Source organism: Aplysia californica, unplaced genomic scaffold, assembly GCF_000002075.1.
Source record: "Aplysia californica isolate F4 #8 unplaced genomic scaffold, AplCal3.0 scaffold00368, whole genome shotgun sequence".
NCBI lineage: Eukaryota > Metazoa > Mollusca > Gastropoda > Aplysiida > Aplysiidae > Aplysia > Aplysia californica.
In genome coordinates this window covers 518662-544740 of record NW_004797638.1, presented here as the reverse complement: position 1 = coordinate 544740, position 26079 = coordinate 518662, and the positions used below count along the sequence as shown (strand labels likewise).

Here is a 26079-nt window from a genome sequence, read left to right as displayed (position 1 = left end):
TATGTGGAACTTGCATTTCGTCTAGATCTAGATTCTACTAAGCATAATAATGATAATTTTAATAATATGGATACAAAGCACCACAAGACCATTTGACAAGTTTAAATAAAACTCTCCGAAACGTGTTAAGTATAAAATCAATTACTATGCACCTAAGAAAAAGTTATTTAAGTATTCCCCAATATGAAAGCCATTCTGAATTTGATATTGAGACGTTATTTTATAACTTTAGAGATTACTTTTTGTTCTACAGGTCTACCTTGAACTTGAACAGTACAGTTGAACTGTGACCTTAGCCTCAGCACAGCAGCAGGAACAGCAGGCAGGCTCCTTCCTTTGCAAGGTCGGAGAAAGTGAAAGTACGTAAGCTGCCTTTTATGTTTTCTTTGATCTGGTGGTGAATATCTGCCTATATTGTAGGCTACTTCATTGCTTGACGTGCGTCAAGTTAGGTTAGCATTAAAATTTCATTATAAGATGGACTTCCGTTACGAGCGACCACTATGAGACAGAGTAGAGAAGTAGAACAGGCCAGAGAGAGAGGGCTAACTTGGGGGTAGGGCCAGGGGTTTGAACGATAGGGGGGAAGATTAGGTAGGGTTAGATTTATAGGGTAGGCCGGTTCTGGTTTGGATTAGGATTGGATTCTAGGTCTCTTGTTTGGATACTATTTAAGAATGTGGGTCCCGTTTTGGGATACTAAGATTCTAGATCTAGTTCTAGATTCTAGTTTTGTTCCCATGGACGATCTACTTTTCTGGTTCTAACCTTTTGAATTTTTGATGGGCCTGCCGATATGGAGAGACTGATAGGCCTAGCCTATCAAACCTAATTGCGAAACATCAAATTATGGTCAAATTCCGGTTGGGGGGGGGGGGGGGCGTGTTTATTTTAGGTCGGGGGCCAGTGTTTTTTTAGGGGCCACCTTTATTCTCACCCGGAGTGAGAATAGTGCAGGCGAGTCTTGTGGCTATTCTCACCCGGTGCGCGTTCACCAAATTTTGCGTTCAACCTAAACCACAGAATTCTACACTGTGATAACAGAAAAATTGTAGAATTCTGTGCCGTGAACAAACGTTCCATTACAACTGTAGCCTACTAAAAGCGTACAATTTTGTCTGTGGGCAGTGGAGAGAGAGAGAGGAGTAGCGCGAGAATTTCCGGGCAAAACAAAATGGCGGCCCACGTAGTTCGGCTCGATTCGAAAAGTTAAATAGCTGTAGCATCTTTGTAGACAACCAAATTAATTTACTTTTGTGTTTTAAGTTAGTTTTAACATCATTTTCTAACTTTGTTTTGGTCAATTTGATCGTCCACACCGATAGACAGTATTCAGAAAGAGACAGAGAGAGAGAGAAGAGGGGAGGAGTTGATCTTGCGAGAACTTCCGGGCGGATGAGAATATCCACTTTCTTTTTTAGGTGGGGGGGGGGGGGGGCTAGATCGGCGCTTTTTCGGTAGTTCCCACCCCCCTTATTTGATAGAGCCTGACCTACATCTAGATCTATATACGTTTGATTCGCGGCAAGCTAAGATGTCAAACCTAACAACTGCAAAACATTAAATTGTTGTAAAATTCAGGGGGGCATGCCCCCCTGAAACCCCCCTACTCTTGGGGCCAAAACCGGCGAATAACAAATGCGGGGTGGGAACTACCGAAAAAGCGCCGCTAGATCTACTAGGGTAGAGGGTGCATATTTCGACACCCCTTCTGGCAGGTCTGAGACTGCTGCTGTGTTCATTGGTCTGTGTAGTCGGATAAAATCAATTGAGCGGCGAGGTTCTGTCACCAGATGGTGGAGAAACCTCTGAGAAACTGTTTGTTGTATAAAACAAGTGAATGTGCCTGTCAAGTTGACTGTAACCCTCTCTTAAAGTGTGTGGGGTGCGTAATTCAAAATTTCGACACCCCTTGTTCTAATTCCGACACCCCTGTGAGGGGAACTTCGACACCGGTTGTTCCAATTACGACACCACTGTGGGGAACTTCGACATCGCTTGGGGGGAAATGCGACACCCAAGGCCCGGACTGGCCCAGTGCTGTAGTTAGGCCTAGGCCTAGCCTAGGCTAGGCCTAGGCTAGGCTTGGGTCCAGGAGGTCGTGGGTTCGATCCTCGGCATTTCAGTATTAGCATTTCTTTTCTGCTTGACACACGGCATTAATTTCATTAAAGGAAAAGTAGTTGGTCTGTCGTTTGGCTAGTATACACTGACTGAGTGAGGCAAACATATTGCCCTGTCCTTTCACCTGATTGTGGTTTCGCTGCATCATCAAATCTCCACAATATTAGTATCACTACAATTATCATAATTATTAACATAACCATCAGCGACAGCAGCATCACTGACCTCAACATCAGTAACAGCTGCAACAACTGAATTAGTATTAGTTCATTACCATGATCATCACCAGCACCAGCATTGCCCTACCATCTTCATCATCACCATCACCATCATGTCATCATCTTTATCACCACCGCTACCACCAGCATCATCGTTACTAGGCCTATCACCCGCATCATCATCTCCACCACCATAACTGTAGAGCTCAAGGTAGTGCTAGTTTAGTAAAATCATTGAACAAGAAACAAGGCGTAAATCATCAAAATTTATTACTCTGGAATTCAGTGCAACACATGCTGCCCTCGCTGAATTCCTATCATTAGGCTACCAGGTGCAAAAGAACCCTATGAAAGTATTAAAAAGGAACAAAATAAAAATCAACAACAAAATGAAACAAAACAAACAAACAAATTTGACTTCTCAAGTTCAGTAGACTCATCTGAGTCATCTGCTGCTGCTGCTCCTATGCTGCTGCTGATGTTGCATTTATTCCTGCTGGTGCTGTTGCATCTGTTGTTGTTGCATCTGTTGTTGTTGCTGTTGCATCTGTTGTTGTTGCATCTGTTGTTGTTGCTGTTGCATCTGTTGTTATTGCATCTGTTGTTGTTGCATCTGTTGTTGTTGCTGTTGCATCTGTTGTTGTTGCATCTGTTGTTGTTGCTGCTGCTGTGGTTCTTGTTGTTGCTGCTGCTGTGGTTCTTGTTGTTGCTGCTGCTGTGGTTCTTGTTGTTGCTGCACTGCTGTGGTTCTTGTTGTTGCTGCTGCTGTGGTTCTTGTTGTTGCTGCACTGCTGTGGTTCTTGTTGTTGCTGCTGCTGTGGTTCTTGTTGTTGCTGCACTGCTGTGGTTCTTGTTGTTGCTGCTGCTGTGGTTCTTGTTGTTGCTGCTGCATTTGTTTCCACTGCTGCTGTTGTTACTGTTGCTGCTCTTGTTGGTCTTGTTGCTGCTGCTGTTGCTGCAGCTGCTGCATCTGCTGTTGCTGTTGCTGCATCTGCTGCACACACACACACACACACACACACACACACACACACACACACACACACACTCATACACACACAAACACACACACACACACACATACACACTCACGAACATACACACACAAACACACACACACACACACACACATACACACTCACGAACACATAACACGCACACATGTACACACACATGTACGCCAAACACACACACATGCACACACACACACACAAACACGCACATACGCGCACACACACATCTACTTGCTTATCACACGCACACGCTTACACATCGTCACGAAATGAGCAAAAAATAATATTCACACTGCAATTCACAAAATACATAAATGGATACATAGTCATATACATAACATTGTATTGAAAATGAATCTACTGACATAGTGTCGAAATAACCCACAGGGGGTGTCGACATTACCACCAGGGGTGTCGAAATAGCAGCATGGGGTGTCGAATTATTGACAGAAGGGGTGTCGTAATTCTGAGAGTGGCATTTTTTGATGTGGGGAAATTCGACACTTTTTGAGCACATATTTTACCAGTTTAAAGCAATAAAATCTATCAAATTTTGTTGAAAACAGCAATTTTAATCATCTAATATTCATTTAGTACATTCATTTATCACATACAGCCTTTTACACAAGAAATAGGACTTGTTTACTCACCTTGTGATATTGCTGCTTTAGAAACACGGAGCTTGAAAACGTTCGAAATTGGACGCGCAAAAGAGCGGTGTCACTTCTTGGGGGTTTATGGGAAAACTATTACACCTATATTTAGAAATGACGCACATAATTAAAAAAAGATAGTTCGGCTGCCGGTTAAAAATAGACCCGCGCGCATAAGTTGTAGTATTTCCGCACCGTTCGTTGTTTTTGGAGTGCACCCCACGAGGGGTGTCGGAATAGCACACAGTGTCGGAATATGCACCCTCTACCCTACTGAAAACATCGATCTAGGCCTACTGAATATTTAAATCAGAATCGATATCCATAAAGCCTACTCTGTGGATGATGCCAAGTCTAAACAGATGGGACCAACATTCTTTTAAAGTCCTTTCAATAGGTATTGATATTAGTTTAGTTTTGGGTAGATAAAAATTAAATTATATATCCAAGAGAAGTAACCCCCTTGACTGACTCGACTCTAAACTAGACTTACTATTCACTAATCTAATAAGAACACTTTGATTCGAGCGACAATTATCATTTAAATGTATCACATCTTCTTTTTTAATGGTAATCAACTTTTGAACCCTTTTGTACCTCCTGTCTATAGACGACACCGCATGCACACGTGCAGGCACACTTTATTTCACTTTGTTGTGTGTCTGTACTCTGCTTCTCATGTGTAGGGGGCCTAACCACAGACACGGAGGATATTGCGAACCTCTTTCACTCCCTCGATCTGTCTTGATTCTTCCTGTTCCTCTCAGTGTCAATCGAAAACATGCATACACTTGGTATTCAAAACAAGAAAATATGAGCATGTATGACAGCGAGTGAAAGTGAAAAAGCAAAAAGAAGAAGAAGGGTGGTTGTGTGTCAAAATGGTGTTTAAAGGAAGAGAGAACTGTCACTGATGCTTTTTTGTTGCGAGTATCGAAGCAGATATTTTGTGGATGTGATCATGAAAGTGAAAGACATTGTTTTATTACTACTTTTAAACTGTCCGACAAATATTTTAAGAAATGTGGTTGTGCTGTATGTAGATTCTTTTAGAATGTTGGTGAAAAAATGGTAGGTTAAATGCCTCTATCAACACCGTTAGGTTTATAAGAGGCGGGACCTCTGAGTTAAACGTCCATCTCCGAAAGGACCGAGCCAAGTGGGAAATTCATGTAAAGTGCCTTTCCCCCAGGACACAATGTTAGACCGAGCTGAGGCTCGAACTCCAGTGCCCGTAGTCTCGCGATTATGAGTCCGGTCGCCTAACCACTGGGCTACAGATGCCACTCTTATCTTCTAGTATGTATGACAGAAAAATGCCCTTCGTCTGAAGAAAAAGTGCACTTAACTTAATTTCAAAATCTCAGTATTGAAAAGGAATATCGAAAATTCTTTTCATCTATGGCTTGTCTATTTCTAACAATCTTATGGGGCTCTCGTGGTCTGGAGGTTAAGGTGTTCACCTCTCACTCAATTGTCCTGCGGTTCGAATCCGGATAGCGACGGGAAAACTCCTTTCACATTCTTTCCTGCTCTCTCTAACAATGTCCTGTCGCCTGCTTTCGTCTCCACTTTCTGTCCCCACCCCCACACCTCCTTTGCCCCCTACTTTGGGCTCCTGATTCTTTCTGCTTCTTCTTACTGCAGTCTTTCAACTTTCAACCACATCACTGATTTTATGGTAGGTAAGATCTAACACCTAGCCTTCTCGAGTAAGGGCGAAAAATCTCGGAGGTCACGTGGGCAAGTTGCGCAGCGCACGTTCCTTGGTGATCCATAATCGATAAGAGTAGGCTTCGGCCGCCACCTGGGCAAAATAAAAAATTTCCTACCATTAAAATGTTAAACGTGTCCAGCGTGCTCATAATGACATTGCTATGCAGTTGTGAGCGTGGTAAAACACTAAAAAAAAAAAAAAAGAAATAAAATAACAGTCTGTCATTCAAAGGTTTTACAAAATTGAAGAAAGGTTTGAATTTGGTGAAAAAAAATCAGATTCTATTTGACACAAAACACATTTTAAACAATTCCGTGAAACTTTCTTTCTCTGTGCAGAACTTTTTTCTTGCATGTATTTAATTTGAATTTGTGAACAGCAGTTTTCTAAACTGAGCAACCTTATTTAGAAGCAGTTCTTTTACATCTTTAGATTTTAAATTTTGTATCAAAAGTAAAAGAACAGAATATTACTGGTTTGAACTATAACTTTATAAAGTTAAGTTATATAAAAGCTGGTTTGTTTTCATTGACTTCGCCCAGATGATGAAAAAAGAGAATCTCTTCTCCAGTAGGTGTATAATTGTTGCAATGTAAATAATTTGCTTTTTCTATTTGATTGTTTAATAAAAAGTTAAAACATTGTTGAGATTGCTGTCCAAGTCACAGTTGACTATAATTCCATGATGACAAACAAGGCTACTATCACTTGAACCCAAAATTATTCTCAGAACTTTGTAGTGTCTTTCTTCTTTCTGTATTCCTAAGTTATTCAGCGTATTGTTTTTGAACATTTGTAATCATACACCCATCATTATGGTTTCAAACAGATGATGAATGTAACGAAGGGAAAGGCATGGCTCTCAGGAGCTGTGCAGCTGCTGAACAAGCACTTTCGACAACAGATGGCCCCTTCAGTCGCCATGGCAACGGCATCATCTGATGAGAAACCATTTCAATATCAAGACATTCTTGAACTTCAATCTAAACATGATGTGCCATACAGGAAGCTTACAGGTATAATACAGAGATGAATGTTTTTGAATAAAATGCATCATTCATGTATTTTACATAAGTGCAGTTTAGCACACTCATTACTTATTGCGGAATCAGCAGGATGGGGAAATCTTTTTTGTTTTTTTCTGAATTTTACTACAATGTTTCAAAAAGGAAATCTATATATTTGGCAACTTGGAGACACATCATGTGTCACTTTTTCCGTAAAACTACGACAGCTACAAAGTTGAAAGTTGGCAAGTACCTGCAAAAAGGTAGATAGGTCCCCTTGATGGAGCCCGATTTTTGAATTATTCATTTCCTGAATTTAGAAAAATATTTTGGACAAAAAGTTCCAGTCCTTCTAATCTTTGGCCTTTGTGATTATTCCACTGAGAAATGAAACTAATCTGCGTAGCTGTACTTCTCAGCAGAAGTGCCGGAAGTGATATTTCGCGAGGCGCATTTTGTTTTGAGAGTATAGTAAGTTCTGGACCTTCTGAATTTTTGCATCTCTCAAGATTTATTGTTCCATTCCAGTAGAGTGTAAATATAGTAGGCCAATGACTTTCAGTTGATGTTAATGCACTGATTATTCTTTTCATAGAAAGGAGGCCCAGGTAGTACATTATACATGTGTAGAAAAAAATTGGGACCTGTGAATCTGTTCGTTCTGTGTGTTCTAGACTGTTATAATAATAGACTATATCCTTGCCATTATTAAATTAATCCTGTTAAGGGATGCTCTCTTATTTTATTTTTTTTCCAGATTTGTTCAAAAGCTGCTTTTAAAAATTTTTTAGATTCCCTTTCTCCCTGTCACTCTGCAGGAAAAGATCCTTATCACACAAGTCGCTCATTTTGACTAAAAATAATTTAATAGCTCTCCTTTTGTTAAAATATGATCACATATTAATTTTTTGTGTAGGAATACCTATTTTTTGTACATGTTCTAATTTTGTGTGTAGGAATACCTATTTTTTGTACATGTTCTAATTTTGATACAGAGAAAAAGAGACAAGTTGTGCTGGTCGCATAATAATAATACATTATATATCGCACTAACAAGAATTTGTAGGCCTAAACAGATGTCAGATCTCTTCTACCTTATCTTTCAGCTGATCAGTTTTCCCATGAAAAGACTCATCTTTTGGCTGATCAATCCCCCCCCCCCCAATGAAAAGACTCTTCTTCTCTCACTCTCAATGTCCAGGTGACTTTGTGTCTACAATGGAGGTAAAGGGAAAGAAGGTGCTGACAGTTGAGCCAGAGGCTCTCACTCTTATCGCTGAGAACGCCATGATAGACATTGCACATTTGTTGAGGCCAGCTCATTTGCAGGTAGCTATTATATTCAGTGTTGTCCAGAAAGATGTACTTGGCTTTTTTTGTTTTGTTGTTAATGCAATGGTGGAGGAGGAGAGGTCTTTAGAAAATAATTTATGTGTACTTTCTAAAAATGTAATGTGCTCGGTGCTGGTAGGCTTTCTGTCTTGCAGAAGTGAGGATGATTTTATCCCACCGTTGTATGGTTGTTGTTTTTTAAAAGTTGTTATCTATGTCTGAAAACATAACCTCTGCCTAGCTGAAGAAAGGAACTTTTAAAGATTGTATAAATTAGTGTCATCATTGTGATGAATAAACTTTTCACTATTATTGTCATGTAAGACAGCTCTACACTAAGACCATATATATGCAGCTTTGATAGTTACTGAACATACAAGAGCGATATAGGCTATATGTTGTGACATGATAAAATGAGACGCTCGTCAATTTTTGGGCCTGTGGAGTTATTGGTAAAGTCGTAAAGTTTATTCTATTATCTTGCTTTAGATGAATAAATTTATTATCTTGAATAGAGATTGAGATATTTGTGATTGGAGAAGGTGGAGTTCGCTACTGATGATATTTCTCTTGTTGTGTCTCTGTTCACTTGTCTCGTCTGTCATGGCATTTATGTCCCTCAGTGTGTCTTATAGTCGTGCTTTGTCCACTGTCCATTCACCTGTGCCTTAGGGTCAGTCACCGTACAGCATTCAAACTAGAAAGACATTGTTTTGATCAATGAAGCCAAGCCTTCACGTATGGACCATTCATCTTGCTTTATGACACTGCATAGTTGATTTTGGACCCCTTTTGTTACACCTGGGTGTCTCACCTTTTTGGCAAATGCTCATATAGAATTTGCATACCTGGAGTGCCTTTAGTATAAATTTTTTGCACCATACTGCAGACCTCTTTGTTGTGTGCTAATTTAAGTCCTTGGTCACTCTTACTTTATAAAGTCAAATGGTCAAGATTCTGTGTGATCAAGGTTTTATAACTAGTTTAGCCTAGACTGATGAGTTCATTATTCTGTACCCACAGCAACTGGCTAAGATCCTGAAAGATCCAGAAGCCTCCTCAAACGATCGTTTTGTTGCCCTAGAGCTACTGAAGAATGCCAACGTGGCAGCAGGCATGGTACTTCCAGGATGCCAGGACACAGGGACAGCGATTTGTATGGGTAGGACTTGACTTTGAGCTCATAGATGATAAAAGTTACTATAGGTGATAGTGTGACTTGGATTTGGAACTTTTGATTGCGCTTTGCCTTTTCCAGAAAAGAAAAGGGGATTTGAGCTTTTGCAGTGTTTTCATAATGAAGCGCAGGTATGAACGAGATACAGTATGCACTGTACATGTGTTGAATAAGATGAAATGTTTTGCTTTTTGTGAAAAATGGCAAAACATATTTCTTCCTCATCTCTTCTGCTGTAGTTGTGTTAGTTGCGATAAATGTGTTGTACTTAATACTCAAGTCCCTAGAACATGCACTTCGACATGTCAGAAACTTAACCACCCTAATAGAATCCTTGTTGACAAGCGGAAACCTAATCAAAGACTAAAAAATACAAAATCTGTACTTGACACTGTTCTCAATCTCCAAGAAAAACATCACCTCCCTGAAAGACGAGAACCTCTGGAAAGAGTTCTCTCAACTCTCCCACCACATTTCACCATAGCAAAGCCAGAAATTAGGAAAACACTTTTGGACAAGAGCAATAAAAACACATATCCTGTAGCACTAAAACATTCTGCCCTTGAAACAATTGATTCCTATCCACCAACATGGATCCACTCATACACTGATAGATCTGTCTTTAAGGCAACAATCAACGCTGGATATGGGTCAGTGATCAACTTGCCCAGTGGGATAAAAAAAGAAGTCTTTAATTCCAGCGGATCCTTCTGCTCCAATTTCATTGCCGAACAACAGGCTATCACCAACACAGCAAACTACATCAACTACTTGTTTGACACTAACCCACTTGCTACCACAGACATCGTTATCTTTACAGACAGCCTTTCTACACTAGAGACATTTGAGAGTGGGACTGATGTGAACAAAGATATATTGCACTTGATTTGGAGTCTACATAATTTGATAAGTAGGCACCACGTCAGAGCAGTCCTACAATGGATTCCTGCCCACACTGGGATACCGGGAAATGAAAGAGCTGATGCTCTTGCAAAGAAAGGAGCTAGCCTCCCTCAGCCTGAAATTCCTACAAATTACACCACCTGCTGCAAAATGATAAAGTCAAACCTCAAGGAAGAGTGGATGAATGATTGGGCCACAGGTACGACAGGAAGGATGATGTATGGCCACATGAATAAACCACTGGTCAAAGATCCAATCAATGAGTTGAGGAGGGGAGATCAATCCATAATCTTGCAACTTAAAACACAACATGTACCCCTCAACCAACATCTCAACCGAATTGGAGTAAAGCAGTCTGCTGCCTGCCCACTATGTGACTACCCCTCAGAGACAGTGGAACATCATCTGTTCTTCTGAAGAAAACTAACTGATTTAAGGGGATGTTTTCTTCCCTAGCTACCCCACACATCTAATTGCCTCTACTCCTCAAGACCACAATTAGAACAGACATGCAGCTATTACCGAATGGCATCATGCAGAAGAGTTAACGCTCAGATGCTACTGGATCGCTAACAACAACAACAACAACAACAACAACAACAACAACAACATGTCAGAAACTTGTATTAAAGAGTCTTACCTGACAATGGCTGAGATAATTTTGGAACGGATTTGATGGTGCCATCTCTTTCAGCTTTGCAATCTGAGCCACAGTCCTTGCTTGACCCTCAACTTCTTGTTTTTATTTATATTTCCTGGTAACGGCAGAATTGAATTTTTATGCTTTATTTCTTTTAAAGCACCAAGAATGCACTTTTCTGTTTTCAACAACTTTAATATAAAAATGTCTTATTTGAAGTTTTACTGTATGCTCATCATTTTATAAACAAATTGCTTCAGATAATTTTTTTCATAAAAATTCTTTGTTCTCTTCTAGGTAAGAAGGGTCAGTATGTGTGGACTAATGGAAATGATGGAGAAGCTATTTCTCGAGGCATCTACAACACCTACACTAAGAAAAATCTTCGCTATTCCCAGGTGATTAGTTGTAAAGAGAAAGATTAAATTTGTCTTTTGTTTTTAGTTGAAAGAGTGTTTGCCAACATGTCCACTCCGTCAAACAGCACTAAACAGCACAAGTAGCCGGTATTTAATTTGTACAGTTGAAATGATTGTCGAAGGCGGCCACCCATTGCTCAGGAGAAAAGTGGCCATCTTAGGCAGGCGGCCGTCTTACGCAGTGTCATTTGAATGCAAAAAAGTCGCAACGGGGGGAGGAGGAGGGGGGCGAGGAGGGGAATGGGAATGGGAAGTGGCTGTTTGTACAAGTGGCAGCTAGAGCAGGCTTGACAGTTTGTTGTCTTTTTTAATTAAAGATTGAAAAGAATGTTGATTGACGTAAGTTGAGAAGAAGTTAGCCTTTACAATATCCTTTTTTTTTCTTTGGAGAATATTAAAAATTGTATTGATGGGGGCGTAACCCCCCCGCCCCCTACACTTAAAATGAAATTGTGTACCACAGTTCTTGTTATATTGCATTATATTGCATTGTATATTTTTAGTGAACACATTTTCAACCTCACTGCGAGAATGTTTTTCTGATATAAAATTTTACACATATGCATTTATATTATATGTATAATACTTTGTTTTACGTACACATTTGTGTCGATTAATTTTTAAGATGTGATGTCTTTTTCATTGTAATGCGCATTGAGCATCTTTTAGGAAATGGAAATGCGCAGTATAAATGCTATTTATTATTATTATTATTATTATTGTTTTCTGTCAGGTGGCACCACTGGACATGTACCAGGAAACAAACACCCGCACAAACCTGCCGGCCCAGATAGAGATCTACTCCACAGACTCGAACCAGTATGACTTTCTCTTTATTGCCAAAGGTTTGTTTCTTAGGTTTGTTAGTAAGCCTTTGAACGCCACCTGCAACACAATTAGGTCATATAAGCACCAAAGATTTGTGCTAATCCAGCACTGGTGTGGGAAAAAAGTGGCCCACCGCATTCTTGAAAAAATATCATATAAAGTGCAAGTGTTGTTTTGAGTTACTTGCTTTGGAATAGAAATAATAATGTGTGAGATGAGCTGACACAATGGTTGTAGCCCTATGGACATAGATAAATATCTAATGTAAAGGTTTTATTTGTTCACACTTTAAAAAACGGTAACAGATGAAAATCTACAAATTTTGATTTATCGATTTTCAACCGACATCTCCATTCGTAGATTTTGAGAAGTAACTCATTTTGTCAGCACGCATCGCATATTACCTACCTGGAGGTGTTATCTCTGACTCAGAGGTTGACGTGTAATGACCCTCCATCCTTCACTGTCGTGAGCTGCCATTGCACATTCTGCTATATCCGAGCCAGTCCATGTTCTTTTGTTGTCCATCTGTGTTATTCTTTGTCTTCCCCTGGCTCTCTTGCCTCACATCCTTCTTTCAATCACCTCTTTCACGATGGTCTCGTGTCGTTTTACGTTACCGAAGTATTGTATTTTTCTACATTTGTGAGGCCTGCTGACAAAATGAGTTACTTCTCACAATCCGCAAATGGAGATATTGGCCAAAAATCGACACTAGGGTCAAATTTGTGGATTTTCTATTGATGCCATATTCTTTAAGAATAACATGGCTTTTATTGTTTCATACTTATAAATTGTAAAAACTTCACTTATAAGTTTGATGTATATGTATTTCCATAGAGCTCGAATCAGAGAAATAACTCATGTTGTGAGCGCGCTTCATATTTTATTTCATTCAGCAGGGTTTGTCTTGTGTGGAGAATCTGACACACCTCATTTCTAACCTTTTTTGCTTTCCCAACATACTATTTTGTGTTTATCTCAGTTTCACTGGATGTATGGTGTAATTCATCATCATCAGTGCCTTTCACCCCTGGCAGGGTATAGGCCACATACAAGCTCCTTCCATTTATCTTTGTCCTGGGCCATCCTTCCTAGCTCGTTATGGTGTAAATGGACATTGTAATTCCTGGACTCTTTTTCTGCTTCGTCATTGCTGTTTTAGAGTCCCAAGTTACAATAGTAAAGTGTGGAGATTCTGAAAACAATATTTGATTTGTTTATCTCTGCATCACATTTGTTCAAGTAGGCTCTTGTTTTAAGTAGGCTCTTGTTTTAAAAGCAGCACTCTCTGTAAATTTTAAAATTGTTTTCATGTGTGAAAAATGCGTTTTAGAACGATGGGGGCATCCAAATAAAATGTTACAATGTTTCAAAGGGAGATACCTGTAAATGTTGTTGTGCCTTTTCTGTTCATTTGTGTTTTGTTTTTCATTTCGCAGTGCTGCGGTCTGTTAGTCTCATAGCACTACCCTCTACATATATATTATAGTTCGTGTCTGCCGATTGCCAAGTATTCATGGGTGGTTGGCGGGTGCTCTGGTGTGGTTTACTCCTTCTTTCCTATCAAACATCTATCGTCTTTATCTCCCCTCCTTCTTTTTTGTGTATGTTACTCTCTTGTAACACCTCTAATTGTTCGGCACTTATATATGACCTTACTGTGTTGCAAGTGCCGTAGCACTTACTAAAACTAAAAACTGCCAAGTATTCCTTTAAACTGGAAAGAGGATCTTTCATCAGGGTGCAAAGCCTGACCTGCCGGAGTCAATATTCAAACTCACAAGTGCTTTTATTGCCTTTCCAAGGCCTAACCACTCAGCAAGGACACCCCAGACCCACCTGTGGGTGGTTGGCGGGTGCTATGGTGTGGTTTGCTCCTCCTTTCCAATCCAACATCTATCATCCTAATCTCTCCTTTATTGTGTTTGTTACTCTCTTGTAACACCTCTAATCTTTGGCACATGTTTGACCGTATTGTGTCGCAAGTCCCGTAAAACGCTTACTAAAACAAAGCACAAAACTCACCTCATGTACTTGTTCTCTATTTTAGGAGGTGGTTCTGCCAACAAAACTTTCTTGTACCAACAGACAAAGGCTCTCCTCAACCCAGAAAAGCTGTTGTCCTTTGTGAATGAAAAGATTAAGGTAACGAACTTTCTTATGCCTCTCATGTGCTGTGGGTAGTTGGTGTGTGCTCTTGTGTGGTTTGCTCCTTCTTTCCTTTCAAACATCCCTCATCTTTATCTCCCCACCTTCTTTTTTTGTGTTTGTTACTCTCTTGTAACGCCTATAATCTTTGGCACATATTTGACCTGTGTTGCAAATGCTGGAAAACGCTACATAGTTTACTGTATTTTGACCTTTTTCCCTGACTGTTTATAATTGTCCTATGTTGACTGGCTATCTCCAACTAATTTTTTCCTTGCCTTTCCTTTTCTTTTCTTTTCTTCCTTTTTTTGATAAAACTATGTTCCTGTATTGATTCAAGTTCCAAAATGAATTGATGATACTGCAGCCTGTCCCTGTAACCATTAAGCAATGAATTATTTTTACATGTTGACAAATATCCTCCTTTCTTTATTTGGTATTCAGTTATTAATTTTTTTTCCTACTTCTTATCTCTCAGACCTTGGGAACAGCGGCCTGCCCACCTTACCACTTGGCTCTGGTGGTTGGTGGTACATCGGCGGAATTCAATCTGAAGACAGTGAAGCTGGCCTCCACTAAGTACCTGGATCCTCTTCCTACTTCAGGTGACATTGTGAAATTATGTTGCTTTATTAATTAATTTTCTTTGTAAAAGAGAAGTCACTATTTAGATCTGTGCTGGAAGCGAATATCGTCGCCCGGGTATAACAACCCTGTATCCCACAAAAACATAATGTTACGGGAGAAGGGAAAAAACTTTGTCAATTCCTCTAACATTGTTAAATATTAAATTTGGGATGTTGCACTGGTGATGGTTACTGAGCTACATTTCTAAAAATTTGACACAAAATCCGCAAAGTTACATTTAGTAGATAAAAAAAAGCAAAAAAGTGTTTTTTGACATAGTGTGGGTTACAGGGTTGTTGTACTCAGACGAAGATATGTTCAGTTGTGTTTTTGGAAGATACATGGAACATTTGGATAATGGGCAAGTCAAATTAGTATGGAAGTTGTTTTTTAAAAAATGGCCTTCCTGGTTGTTCTGCCACATCTACCCCATAAATAATCAGCCTCAAGGATTCACCCTTTGATTTGTGCAAAGTCACATTTGACATGAATGCTTTTGTCATGCCTCCGACTAGACAGACAGACAGACAGTCTGACAGACAGACAGACAGACAGGCAGATGATCCGCGATAGATAGATAGATACATATATATGCTAGCCACTGTAAAGAGTAATAATATAATGATTAGTTATTTTAATGATTTAATATAATTACAGTCTTATATAACTGTTTTATAATGTCACTGCAGGTAACGAGCACGGAAGGGCATTCCGAGATCTTGATCTTGAGAAACAGATCTTTGAAATGACGCAGCAGATTGGCATTGGTGCGCAGTTTGGCGGGAAATATTTCTGTCATGACGTGAGGGTGGTGCGTCTACCCCGCCATGGAGCCTCCTGTCCCGTCGGCATCGGTGTCTCCTGCTCCGCAGATAGACAGGTCGGTACAGCATAGCTGCCATTATCAGCTTAATAGCGGAAGTGGGTGGTTGGTGGGTGCTCTGGTTTGGTTTGCTCCTTCTTTCCTATCAAACATCTATTGTCTTTGTCTCCCCTCCTTATTTTTTGTGTATGTTACTCTCTTGTAACACCTCTAATCTTCGGGACTTATATGACCTTAGTGTGTGACAAGTTCAGTTAAACTCTTACTAAAATTTAAAATAATGGAAACTCCAATACCTGCGCTTCATCTAGCTTTTCCCTTTACTTTCCTCCGTCCTCTGCTGGACCACTCTCTGTAGCATATTGCGATACTATTTTTAATGTGCGGAAAACATTAAACCGGTAGTGAGATGAAAACGTGGCTTGCACATGTCCGCCCGTAGCTTCCTACTTCCGTTCTGTGCCTAGTGCCCAAGCGCTTAAGTTTCACATTGTTTATTGTGAAGCGGCAGTGTCGACTGTCGATCGATCATCTGAATGAGGGCGGGCTGAGTTGTCATTGAAAACAGCGGAAATTCGAGAGAAATTGATGCAAAATGCAAAAATAAATGGAGCTGGATTAAGAAAGAAACAGACGTGTGATTTCAACAATTCATTAGATTGAGAAAATTGAACAAGCTGGATGCTGCACTTTGCGTTTGGTGCGATAAAGAAATCTGGTTACAGTGGCAAAGGTGTTGCCTCCGTAATCCAATAGACCTACTGCTCTAGATGTACATGGTTGCACTAGTCAAAAGTGAAAGAAATCTTTTTATGAGACACTAGCTGGCAACAAACACTGGATTTTTGGTCGCCAAACTGTGTCAAATGCTTGTTAATGTATTGGTTGTTTTTTTCGAATACACTTTTTAATTCAGTATGGTTAACAAATATGACACTTTTCCCTTCCAAAAACATAGATGTTCCAAAGTATTGCCTCTGGATCTCACTGGTTTTACTCCGGCCTTTGGAGTGTGTGCATACACCTCTGAGAATTTCCTCCTTTTTTGAAATTCCTGAGTGGCAGCTATGTACAAATAAGCTGGTTTAGGTGCATGCTGGCTTGCTACAGAAAGTCTTTACAGCTGGAAATTTTTTTAACCTACCTTGAAAGGGTAAACATTTGAGAGCTTGATCTTTTAAATTTGAAAGATATTAATATGTATTATTGTGCAAAATATCTGAAAATATTTCTTTGACAAAAAAAGTACCAGCAATCAGTCTGTTACGTAATAACAGAACTATTGGCTTATAAATTGTGAATCGTACTTGATTTGTAAGCACAATGCATCAGAAACTGTCTTTGACTAAATATATGTTGGAAAGAAAAGTGTCAATTGTCAGTTATGGGCAACGTTTTACTTGTTTATCATGCTAATTCCAAAAAGTGAGGAGATCATCAGGAAAATAATAAACATTTTTCTTTTATGAGTAACGAAACGAATAAGCTTTCACCAATTCTTGAGTTGAATATCTTACTTGCACTTTGTGTAATGAAAGAATTATATTGCTGAAGTCAGTGTCAAATATACAAACATTTTTACCTAAAAAGATAGCAAGATACCATGCTTACAATTTTTCTTCTAACCTCTATCCACATCCGTTCCCTATAGATCAGAAATACAGATTTTACTTTTAAGCATTGGTGAAAAATTACGTCCTCAAGCAGATACAGTAAAACTTAGACTGAGAGTATTTGACATGATTTTTTTATCATATGAATTCGAACCTGGTTGTTTGTTTTTTTTGCTCTCAGATCCTGGGTAAGATCACAGAGGACGGAGTTTTTCTGGAGCAACTGGAGGCAAATCCTGGCCAGTACCTGCCGGAAGTGGAAGACAAGGACCTGGGAGGGGACGTCATTAAGGTACGTTCTACTGGGACATTTCTTCACTTGCCTCATTCATCCTGGTATTGGGTATACTGCCGAAAAAGCTGACCAACCACCTTTTATTTGCTACAGCGAAAGCCTGAGGTTTTTGAACAGGCTGGTGAGTGGTTGGCGGGCACCACTGGTAGGTCCTACTGCTTAACTTTCCATCTGTTCTTTCTGTCTGTCTCTCTTATTTTTTTCCCCCAGCTCCAGATGACTATATAGTGTCGATGTGCTTTTCTTTACTCAAACAAACAAAACCAAAATGAACGGGCTGCATCCCTGAGCTTTAGCATTTAACTCTGATAGGGCACTGCCAAGAGGATGGCAAGCCTTAACACTTGAAGATCCCCAATTGTCTCGGTTTGACCTGATTGTGTTGCAAGTGCTGTAAAATTCTTACTGAAAATAAAGTGCCGTTAAATTCTTCCTAGAACAAAAAACCAAAAAAATTCATGTTCAGAAATGTCCTGGTTTCATGTGTAATAGTTTTTTTTAGCTCTTTAACTTAAAAATTAAAATGCATGCATAATGTTTTTGATTTTTTCACATTCCTTCCCCTGCTCAGCAGTTTTCTGTTTTTTTATGAGTTTCTAGTCATTTGGGGATTCGATGATACCTGTAATTAGAGAGTGGCGTGTGATTAATGAGTGACTAGTTCTTAATGAGAATCAAGCGGTTTGTTTGAATGACTTGGAGCTTTCTTTTCAAACTCTTCCGTTCCTTGTTCAAAATTTGTTTCGGTAAGCCCCTGGTTTAGGGTGCCACTGATAGGTCCTACTTCTTTACTTTTCTAACTGTTGTTTCTGTCTGCCTTTCTTTCTTGTGGGTGGTTGGGTGGGTGCTCTTGTGTGGTTTGCTTCTTCATTCCTATAAAAAATCTATCATCCTTATCTCCCCTTCTTCTTTTTTATGTTTGTTACTGCCTTGTAACACCTCTAATCTTCTGGCGCTCATATGACCTCATGCAGTTGCGAGCGCCGTAAAACCTGTACTAAAACTAACTAAACTTTCTTGCTTTGTACCAGTGCTACGTTGTAGTTTATTGTGCCAAGGGGCTTCTCTTTACTCTCACAGACAAACAAACATTGTTTTAGCATGCTTTTCGAAGAACATCTTTCATGACCCTCTGTCCCAATGCTTATGAATCACTTACTATCATAACGGTTGTGTTGATGGGGGCTTACAAATATCGCTTTCTATTGTTACAAACGTGATGCGTCGTGGTGAAATCAGGCGCTTGTGATAATAATGAAATCGAAAAAACTGCGCCAGTTTAGCAATTTATGTTGAATTTTTTTTTTTTTTGGCTCAACACCTTTTATGTCCAATAAAAAATAATTTCCATGTGAATTTTACTATTAAAAAAAATACCAGTAAAAGCAACAAATTTGTAAATGTTCAGTTTTCAAGGAGTCTCAAGTTATCAAACTTTGGCGGCCTTTTTCTAGCTAATTTTACCTCTGAAACCAGACGACCTCTCCACCTTCAATTGCCAATACTTTGACTTCTAATCTAGATAAATGGGTATTTCTTTCATTGAAAGAAAGGCAAATGAATAGGTTTACAGATGATACCAATAATTGCGCTTGACCAAAAACTGCCAAGCAACTGATTCCACACCGGGTCCTGACAAGTCACAGTTGTGTTGATGGGGGGGCTTACAAATCACTTTTGTAAAAAAAATTTTCTTCTTCTCCATCAGGTGGACATCAATCAGCCCATGCCGGAAGTGCAGAAGCTGCTGAGTCAGTACCCTATTAAGACGAGACTGAGCCTCAGCGGCACGCTGGTTGTTGCCCGCGACATCGCCCACGCCAAGCTCAAGGAGAGGCTGGACAGCGGTCAAGGTCTGCCTCAGTACATCAAGGATCATCCAGTGTACTACGCCGGTCCTGCCAAAACCCCTGAGGTGTGTTGTGGGCATCTTATTTTGGGGGGGAAGGGATGGTTGGGGGAATGAAAGTTAAATATAGAGATTTACCTACACATTTAAGAATTTTTATAGGAGGTTTTATATGAATATGTTTTCTAGACTTTTGAGGGTTGGTGGAAGGGAAATTGGGGGGGGTGTTTGCTGCAGTTGCTATGGTGTTCCATAGAGTGTGTTGTCAGCATAGCTCTGATGTCATTTATTAAGGCTGGGCAAGAGAGTAGGTGATGTTTCAGACTTTGCGACTACTCGGGGGCCAAATAATCATCATCATGTGGATGCGATTGTCTGTCTGATATTTTCAGACGTCTGCGAAACTTCACTTTACTTCCTGCCTTTTGGTATTTGGCAGGGGCTCCTGTGTGGTTTACTCCGTTTTTCCTATCAAACATCTGTTGTCTTATCTCTCCACTCTGTCTTTTCTTTGTATGTAACTGTTTTGTAGCAACTCTAATATTCAGCACTTATTTGATCTGTTTTGTGTTGCTAGTGCAGTAAAATTTTTACTAAAACTAGACTATGAGTTATGTAGGGTCATGCCAGTGTCAACCATTGTCATGTCGATGTACTTATCTATAATAGACTTTCACGCTCATTTGATGATTACCCAAGTCACTTTTGGGTCAAACTGAGCTATGGCCATCACGGCGCACGAAATTATCGATATCGCGCCTTTTAGTTGCACCGCAGCTCCCGCTATCCGGAGGTAATTAATCACCCCGCCCGGTACCTGTTGACCTTTCTTTAATTGGGGTCATTTGACTTCATGGCACCGTTATAAACTGGGATGTGTTCTCGATAAAATTGTCTCCTTTACTACTTCAATTGCAGTGGTGCCGTTAGACCCACCAAGTAGTTTTAATTTATAGACTTTAGCAACACCATTTCTCCTCCTCTTAAAGAAAGTCCCAGTCTTCTACGTTTTATACCAAGTGTTCCACACGTGTCTGTTTGCTGCATGTGTAACACGCTTTTCTCATTTCAAACTGAGGATAAAATGATCATTTATTGCGACAAAACGGTGCATTGAATTTTTTTGGGATTAGTATGTGCGTGTTCAGTAACAAATCCTGTTTTCAGTGTGGAAATTTCAGTACTACCGCAGTTATGGTTGTTCAGTTACATCGAATTATTAAGTTGGGCCCGCGAATTTACTAACGTTATTGCCGTATAAAACGAAGACCTTAAAATGGAGCACACCCCTGAAAGTCATGTATCCGCTTTAAACAGTCTGTTTAGAGTGTGCGGAAGACTGAACATTACAGGGAAGCAGAGAAAATCCTTTAAAAAGCCGTATTTGTGTTCGGAAATAGCCAGTGATCTCTTCCTTGTGTTTTGGTGAAATATCAAAGATGACACTAGTGACAAACACTTTAAATTTATGTGTTTGAAAAGTTATAAAACGATCTATGACGCTTAAGTTCGAAAAAGTGCAGTGTCCCTACAAACATTAATTGGTGTGCTTACATTGAAGACTGTGATGTAAAAACATGCACAGTCTGTTAACAGAAAAAACTGTTCTCTCTTGGCTGTGCCACAGTAAAGCCCCGTGACCCCCAATCTCACTACAGCAGTCAAGAAACATACACAAACCAAGCTAGTCCTAGCACCAACATTTCTGAGACAGACATAACCACACAGAGTACATGTACCCGTGCTCTCAGCACACTCAACACAAAAAAAAAATGACCCACACACAGTACAAGTCAGACTTGCCACACCCACCTTCAGTCTGTTGTCCCAGTCAGTGACTTACACGTAGATGTACAACATGCAGAGACATTGATTCAGGATATGTGTGTATATATCATAAAACCTATAGAGCCTACGCCATAATTCGTATGGAGTTAAGTGAGGGAAATGTGTGGATATTTACAGCAATGTGATGCATAGATCAACCATTTTGAGGTTACAAAAACTGCGGTAGCAGTGAAATTTGGTGAGTATATACCCTTAAGTATTACGTTTATGTCCCTCAAAGATGAACTAATCCTGATGCTCAGTTTTCTAATTATCGGCGCTCGTTACGTCATAATTGGAAACGCTGACAGGAATCAGCCATGACCATCTTGCACTGTCTGTTACAACTAAACCGACCAATACTGATTCACTTTGTTTTTGAAATATCATGAAAAAGACTTGGAAATTCTGATTCCCTCATGCGGTGACGTCTTTCAGTCAATATTATTGCGTTAATTAGCGCTCAATTCAGGATGAAAAATACGATTTTCTAAACCTCCCGCGCGGTCACGCTGACCGAAAAATGTCCAAGCGATGACCCTGCTCACCGTCAAAGGTCAGCGTGCCACTAGCTACCTGAGTTCTCATCTAAAGTATCCTGTTTCTGTGCGCCGTGCCATATCTAGATAATTTGATGAGTTCCCCAGATTTCTGTCAAAAGTTGTTTTAAACTTTGCATGTTAATGAAACAAAAAAATTGTTTTTAAAAACTTTGTGTGTCATGTCTGTTTTGTAAGTGCAACCGCTTTTGTTATTTTTCTAAAAATGCCAAAAAATGACTAAGGCAACATGAGTGGTTGGCAGGTGCTGTGATGTGGTTTTCTCCTTCTTTCCTGTCAAACATCTATCATCTTTATCTCCCTTCCTTCTTTTTTGTATTTGTTACTCCCTTGTAACACTTCTAATCTTCAGCACGTATATAACCTTATTGTATTGTAAGTGCCGTAAAACTCTTACGAGAAAAAAAATGTCTAAGGCGACAACTATCAAAGGAGCGTGACGAGATGTTCCTACTTACACTCAGAGGGGAAACGAGATTATTATTATTTTTTTTCCTCCCCCCTACGCCCCATTGTCTCCCCACCACCCGATGTAGGGTCATGCCAGTGGCTCATTTGGCCCCACCACCGCTGGACGTATGGACTCGTATGTGGCAGAGTTCCAGAAGGCTGGGGGCAGTATGGTCATGCTGGCCAAGGGAAACCGTAGCAGACAGGTAGGAATAGGGGGACTTGTAGTTATGTGTGGTATTTCGGCACTTATATGATCTTATTGTGTTGCAAGTGCCGTAAAACTCTTACTGAAACTAAAAAATGTGTGGTATGGTAGTCATAAAGTGCACATTAGTGGTGTGAGGTATGAGTATACACATGTAGGACAAAGGTGGGGCTCTACTGCTGTAAGCTGACAAAACGCATTTGTTTTTTATTCACAGCAGTTTCAAAATAAAAAGGTGTTTTGTCAGCATAACACTTTAAAAATGGTGTTCTTCAAAAATTTGAATGCTAATTATTTTAAAAAACTAGTCTTAGTTTCACTTTGATTTTTTTCACACAAGTAGGGTAACTGTTCAGGCTATTGATTTAGCAAATAAAAAGAACTGGTGCCAAAAATTTTTCTAAGACGTTTTGTCAGCAAATTGCAGTCTATTTATGTGAGGTATGTTAGTTATAAAGTGTATGTTAGTGGTATGGGGGGATGAGTATTAACAGGTAGGACAAAGGGAATTCTATTAATGAGGTATATGATAATCATTAATCGCATGTTAGTGGTATTGGATATGGGTATAAACAGGAAGGTGAAGGGAAGCTCTGGTTATGTGGTGTAGGATAATCGGAAGGTGTACGTTCGTCTTATAGGTTATTTGTGTGTATGCAGTGTATCAGTATACTGCTGTAAGCTGACAAAATGCGTTTTTTCATTTTGGCACCAAAAATTTTATTTGCTAATTTATCGAAAGCCTGATCAGTTCCCTTACTTGTGTGAAAGAATCAAATTGAAACTGTGACTTGTTTTTGAATAAATTAGAATTCAAATTTCGGAAGCACTCTATTTTCAATAGTTAAGCTGACAAAAGACGACTTTTTCTCGAAACTGCTGAGAACAAAAATAAAATCTGTGTTGTCAGCTTACAGCATTACAGTTCTAATGCACACAGGAAAACACTATGAGCTTTTTTCCTTTGAAAGTTAACTTCCTGTGGTCTTGCGATGCAGTTTCAAAATCACACTATGATCTTCATTCACTTTCGTTTTTTTGGGGGTTTTTTTCGGTGCTGTTTCATTAGCACACTATGATCATTCACTTGCAGTTTGTGTGGGGTTTTTTTTCTGTTTCATTATGACACTATGAACTTCTTTGGTTGGAGATTTATTTCAGTGTGTTGTTTCATTGAGATTTCATGATCACGCAATGATCTTTCATTGGAAAGTTGATTTCCTGTGGCACTTTGGTCTGTTGCTGGTTCATGATTTTCCAGCAAGTGTAATTCTGTTGACAGGTGACCGCGGCATGTAAGCAGCATGGTGGCTTCTACTTGGGCTCTATCGGGGGGCCGGCCGCTATCCTGGCTCAGAACTGCATCAAGAAGGTGGAGGTGCTAGAGTATCCTGAGCTGGGTGCGTATTGAATGATTTCAGAGTTGTTGGTTTTTTTTTCAAAGCATTTGTGAAAGGTTCCCATTTTATGTACCTGTTTAGTTTTACATAACTTTGTTTTTAGTTTATCATGAGTATGCTTCTTAAAACAAGTTTTTAGTGGGTGGTTTGTGGGTGCTCTGCTGTGGTTTGCTCCTTCTTACCAGTTGAACCTGAATCTTGACGTATACATAGGTAGCCTACAGTATAGCAATCTTGAATCTAGACAAATGAATGGCTGTAGTGTTGCAATCTTGAATCTAAATGTATACATAGGTACAGTATAGCAAATTGAATCTTCCTCTATGTATATATAGGTACAGTATAGCAAATTGAATCTAAATGTATACATGGGTACAGTATAGAAATAGATATCTTGATGTATAAAAAGGTACAGTATAGGAGTCTGATTCTTGATCCGTACATATATCCATTTTCATTTTGAGGTGGTCTTTTTTTACTCAATTCTTTAAGGTATGGAGGCCATCTGGAAAGTGGAAGTGGAGAACTTCCCAGCGTTCATTGTGGTCGACGACAAAGGAAACGACTTCTTCCAGAAGTGGCAGGTGGAGTGATGTCCTGATACGTGTAGGCACATGGATGTGTGCTCTCTCTCCCCAGTCATGTCTGCTCTCGGTTATTTATGGTGTTTGTTATGTTGTCGGTACCATTTTTACCTTTACAGTTCTGGTATATAGGTATGCGGTAAAATTAGGTGCTTGTCAATTTTTGGGCATCTGGAGTTATTGGTATCATCTTAAAGCTTGTTCATTTGATCATCTTTTGATGAAAAAAGATACATGCTTGTCTTGATTAGAAGTCAAGATATTTGCGGTTGAAGGAGGTCGGGGTCGCATGGTTTCAGAGGTTAAATTAGCAAAATTGCCGTCTAAGTTTAGGGATTTCCAAAGCTTGGAAACTGAAAATTTACATTTGTTGTGTCTTTGATTTATGTTTTTTAGTAAAATCCACTCAGAAATATGTTTTTAAATGGACATAAAAGGTGTTGAGCCACAAAACAAAAATTGGAAAAAAAATTTCAAACTGGATGAAAAATGCCGATATCTTCGATTTCATTATTTTGACGAGCGCCTGATTTCGCCATGATGCCTCACATATGTCAACTGTTACAGGGTTACATGATGTTAACTGGCATTGGCGGTCTAATGGTTAAGCTTTTGGACTCTGGACTTTCAACCATAAGGTCGTAGGTTAGATTCTCCTCAGGGACTGGACATTGAGTCCTTTGGAAAGGCACTTTACACAAATTTTCCTGACTTCAGCCTAGGCGGAAATGCGTACCTGGCTATAGACTGTGAAAGATCTTGTTAGTAGCGGTATTTTAGTGTTTTAGCACTTGTAAACCAGGCGGAAGAGCTAGAACTCAGATGACCTCTGGTTTTCAGAAAAGTAAAAGTAAATGTAAAAGCACTTGTAACCCACAGCTTGTACTGTATGCTTCCCGCGAAGCTGAGAATGCTTCTGAGTTGGGTTCCAAGGGTCTTCTGTGGTAATAATAATTGTAAAGTGCACAGAACATGCTGTAGAGGGTGGGCTATATGCTATATATATAAATGCAGTTATCTTTATTATAAAAGATTTCATAAGAAAAAAACCTAAATTTTGAATAGATGGGTGATGGGGATAGATCTGGATAATACAGTTGGTTTTTTTTTGGTGGGTTTTTTTTTTTAGAGCATCTGAGCAGAGAAGTTACCTTTGAACCGTGGCTGCTGATGTCTGTTTCACTTGTGACACTTTTAGAATAATAATGAGTTGTATATAATATGTGTGAGGACATTTGAATGCTGAAGGTTATATGTGCTGATAGTGCTGCAATTAACTACTATCACTATGTGGTCATTGTATGAGTGTTGAAAAATTCGATTCAAATGGTGAGAATGTTAAAGACTTTAATCAGACATGTACAGGATAGCTGGGCCAATGATGACTATGCACAAAGAAGCAGTTTTGCTTTGACACTACTTAAAAGTGGCTTTCAGTGATGTGCACTATTTTGTCATGCTGTTCAAATTTTGTTCTAGAATTTTTATGATTATGTCTGAAATATCTTGTTCTTCTCCATTCTCTAGAAAAAACCCCCCAACACTTTCATTGATGACAATGTTCTTATCAAGTATAGCTCCTTTAGTAAGTATAATTAGGCAGAAATGGATACCAGTGTTGTATCCAGGAAACGTGTTTAGTTTTTAATCTGTGTTCATAA

The 26079-nt window shown here is 39.5% G+C and overlaps 1 protein-coding gene across 1 annotated transcript; it reads left to right on the top strand.

Annotated features, from left to right (window-relative positions):
• Window positions 1-259: 259 nt before the first annotated feature.
• On the top strand, window positions 260-24877 carry LOC101845410 (fumarate hydratase class I, aerobic). Its single transcript, XM_013085367.2, has 14 exons — window positions 260-359; window positions 6555-6741; window positions 7934-8061; window positions 9088-9226; window positions 11082-11182; window positions 11937-12048; window positions 14085-14179; window positions 14661-14787; window positions 15499-15689; window positions 17427-17537; window positions 19249-19455; window positions 22313-22432; window positions 23717-23834; window positions 24327-24877. Exons 2-14 carry the CDS (start codon window positions 6555-6557, stop codon window positions 24425-24427), a joined length of 1737 nt encoding a protein of 578 aa, XP_012940821.1. The 5' UTR covers window positions 260-359; the 3' UTR covers window positions 24428-24877.
• Window positions 24878-26079: the final 1202 nt, after the last annotated feature.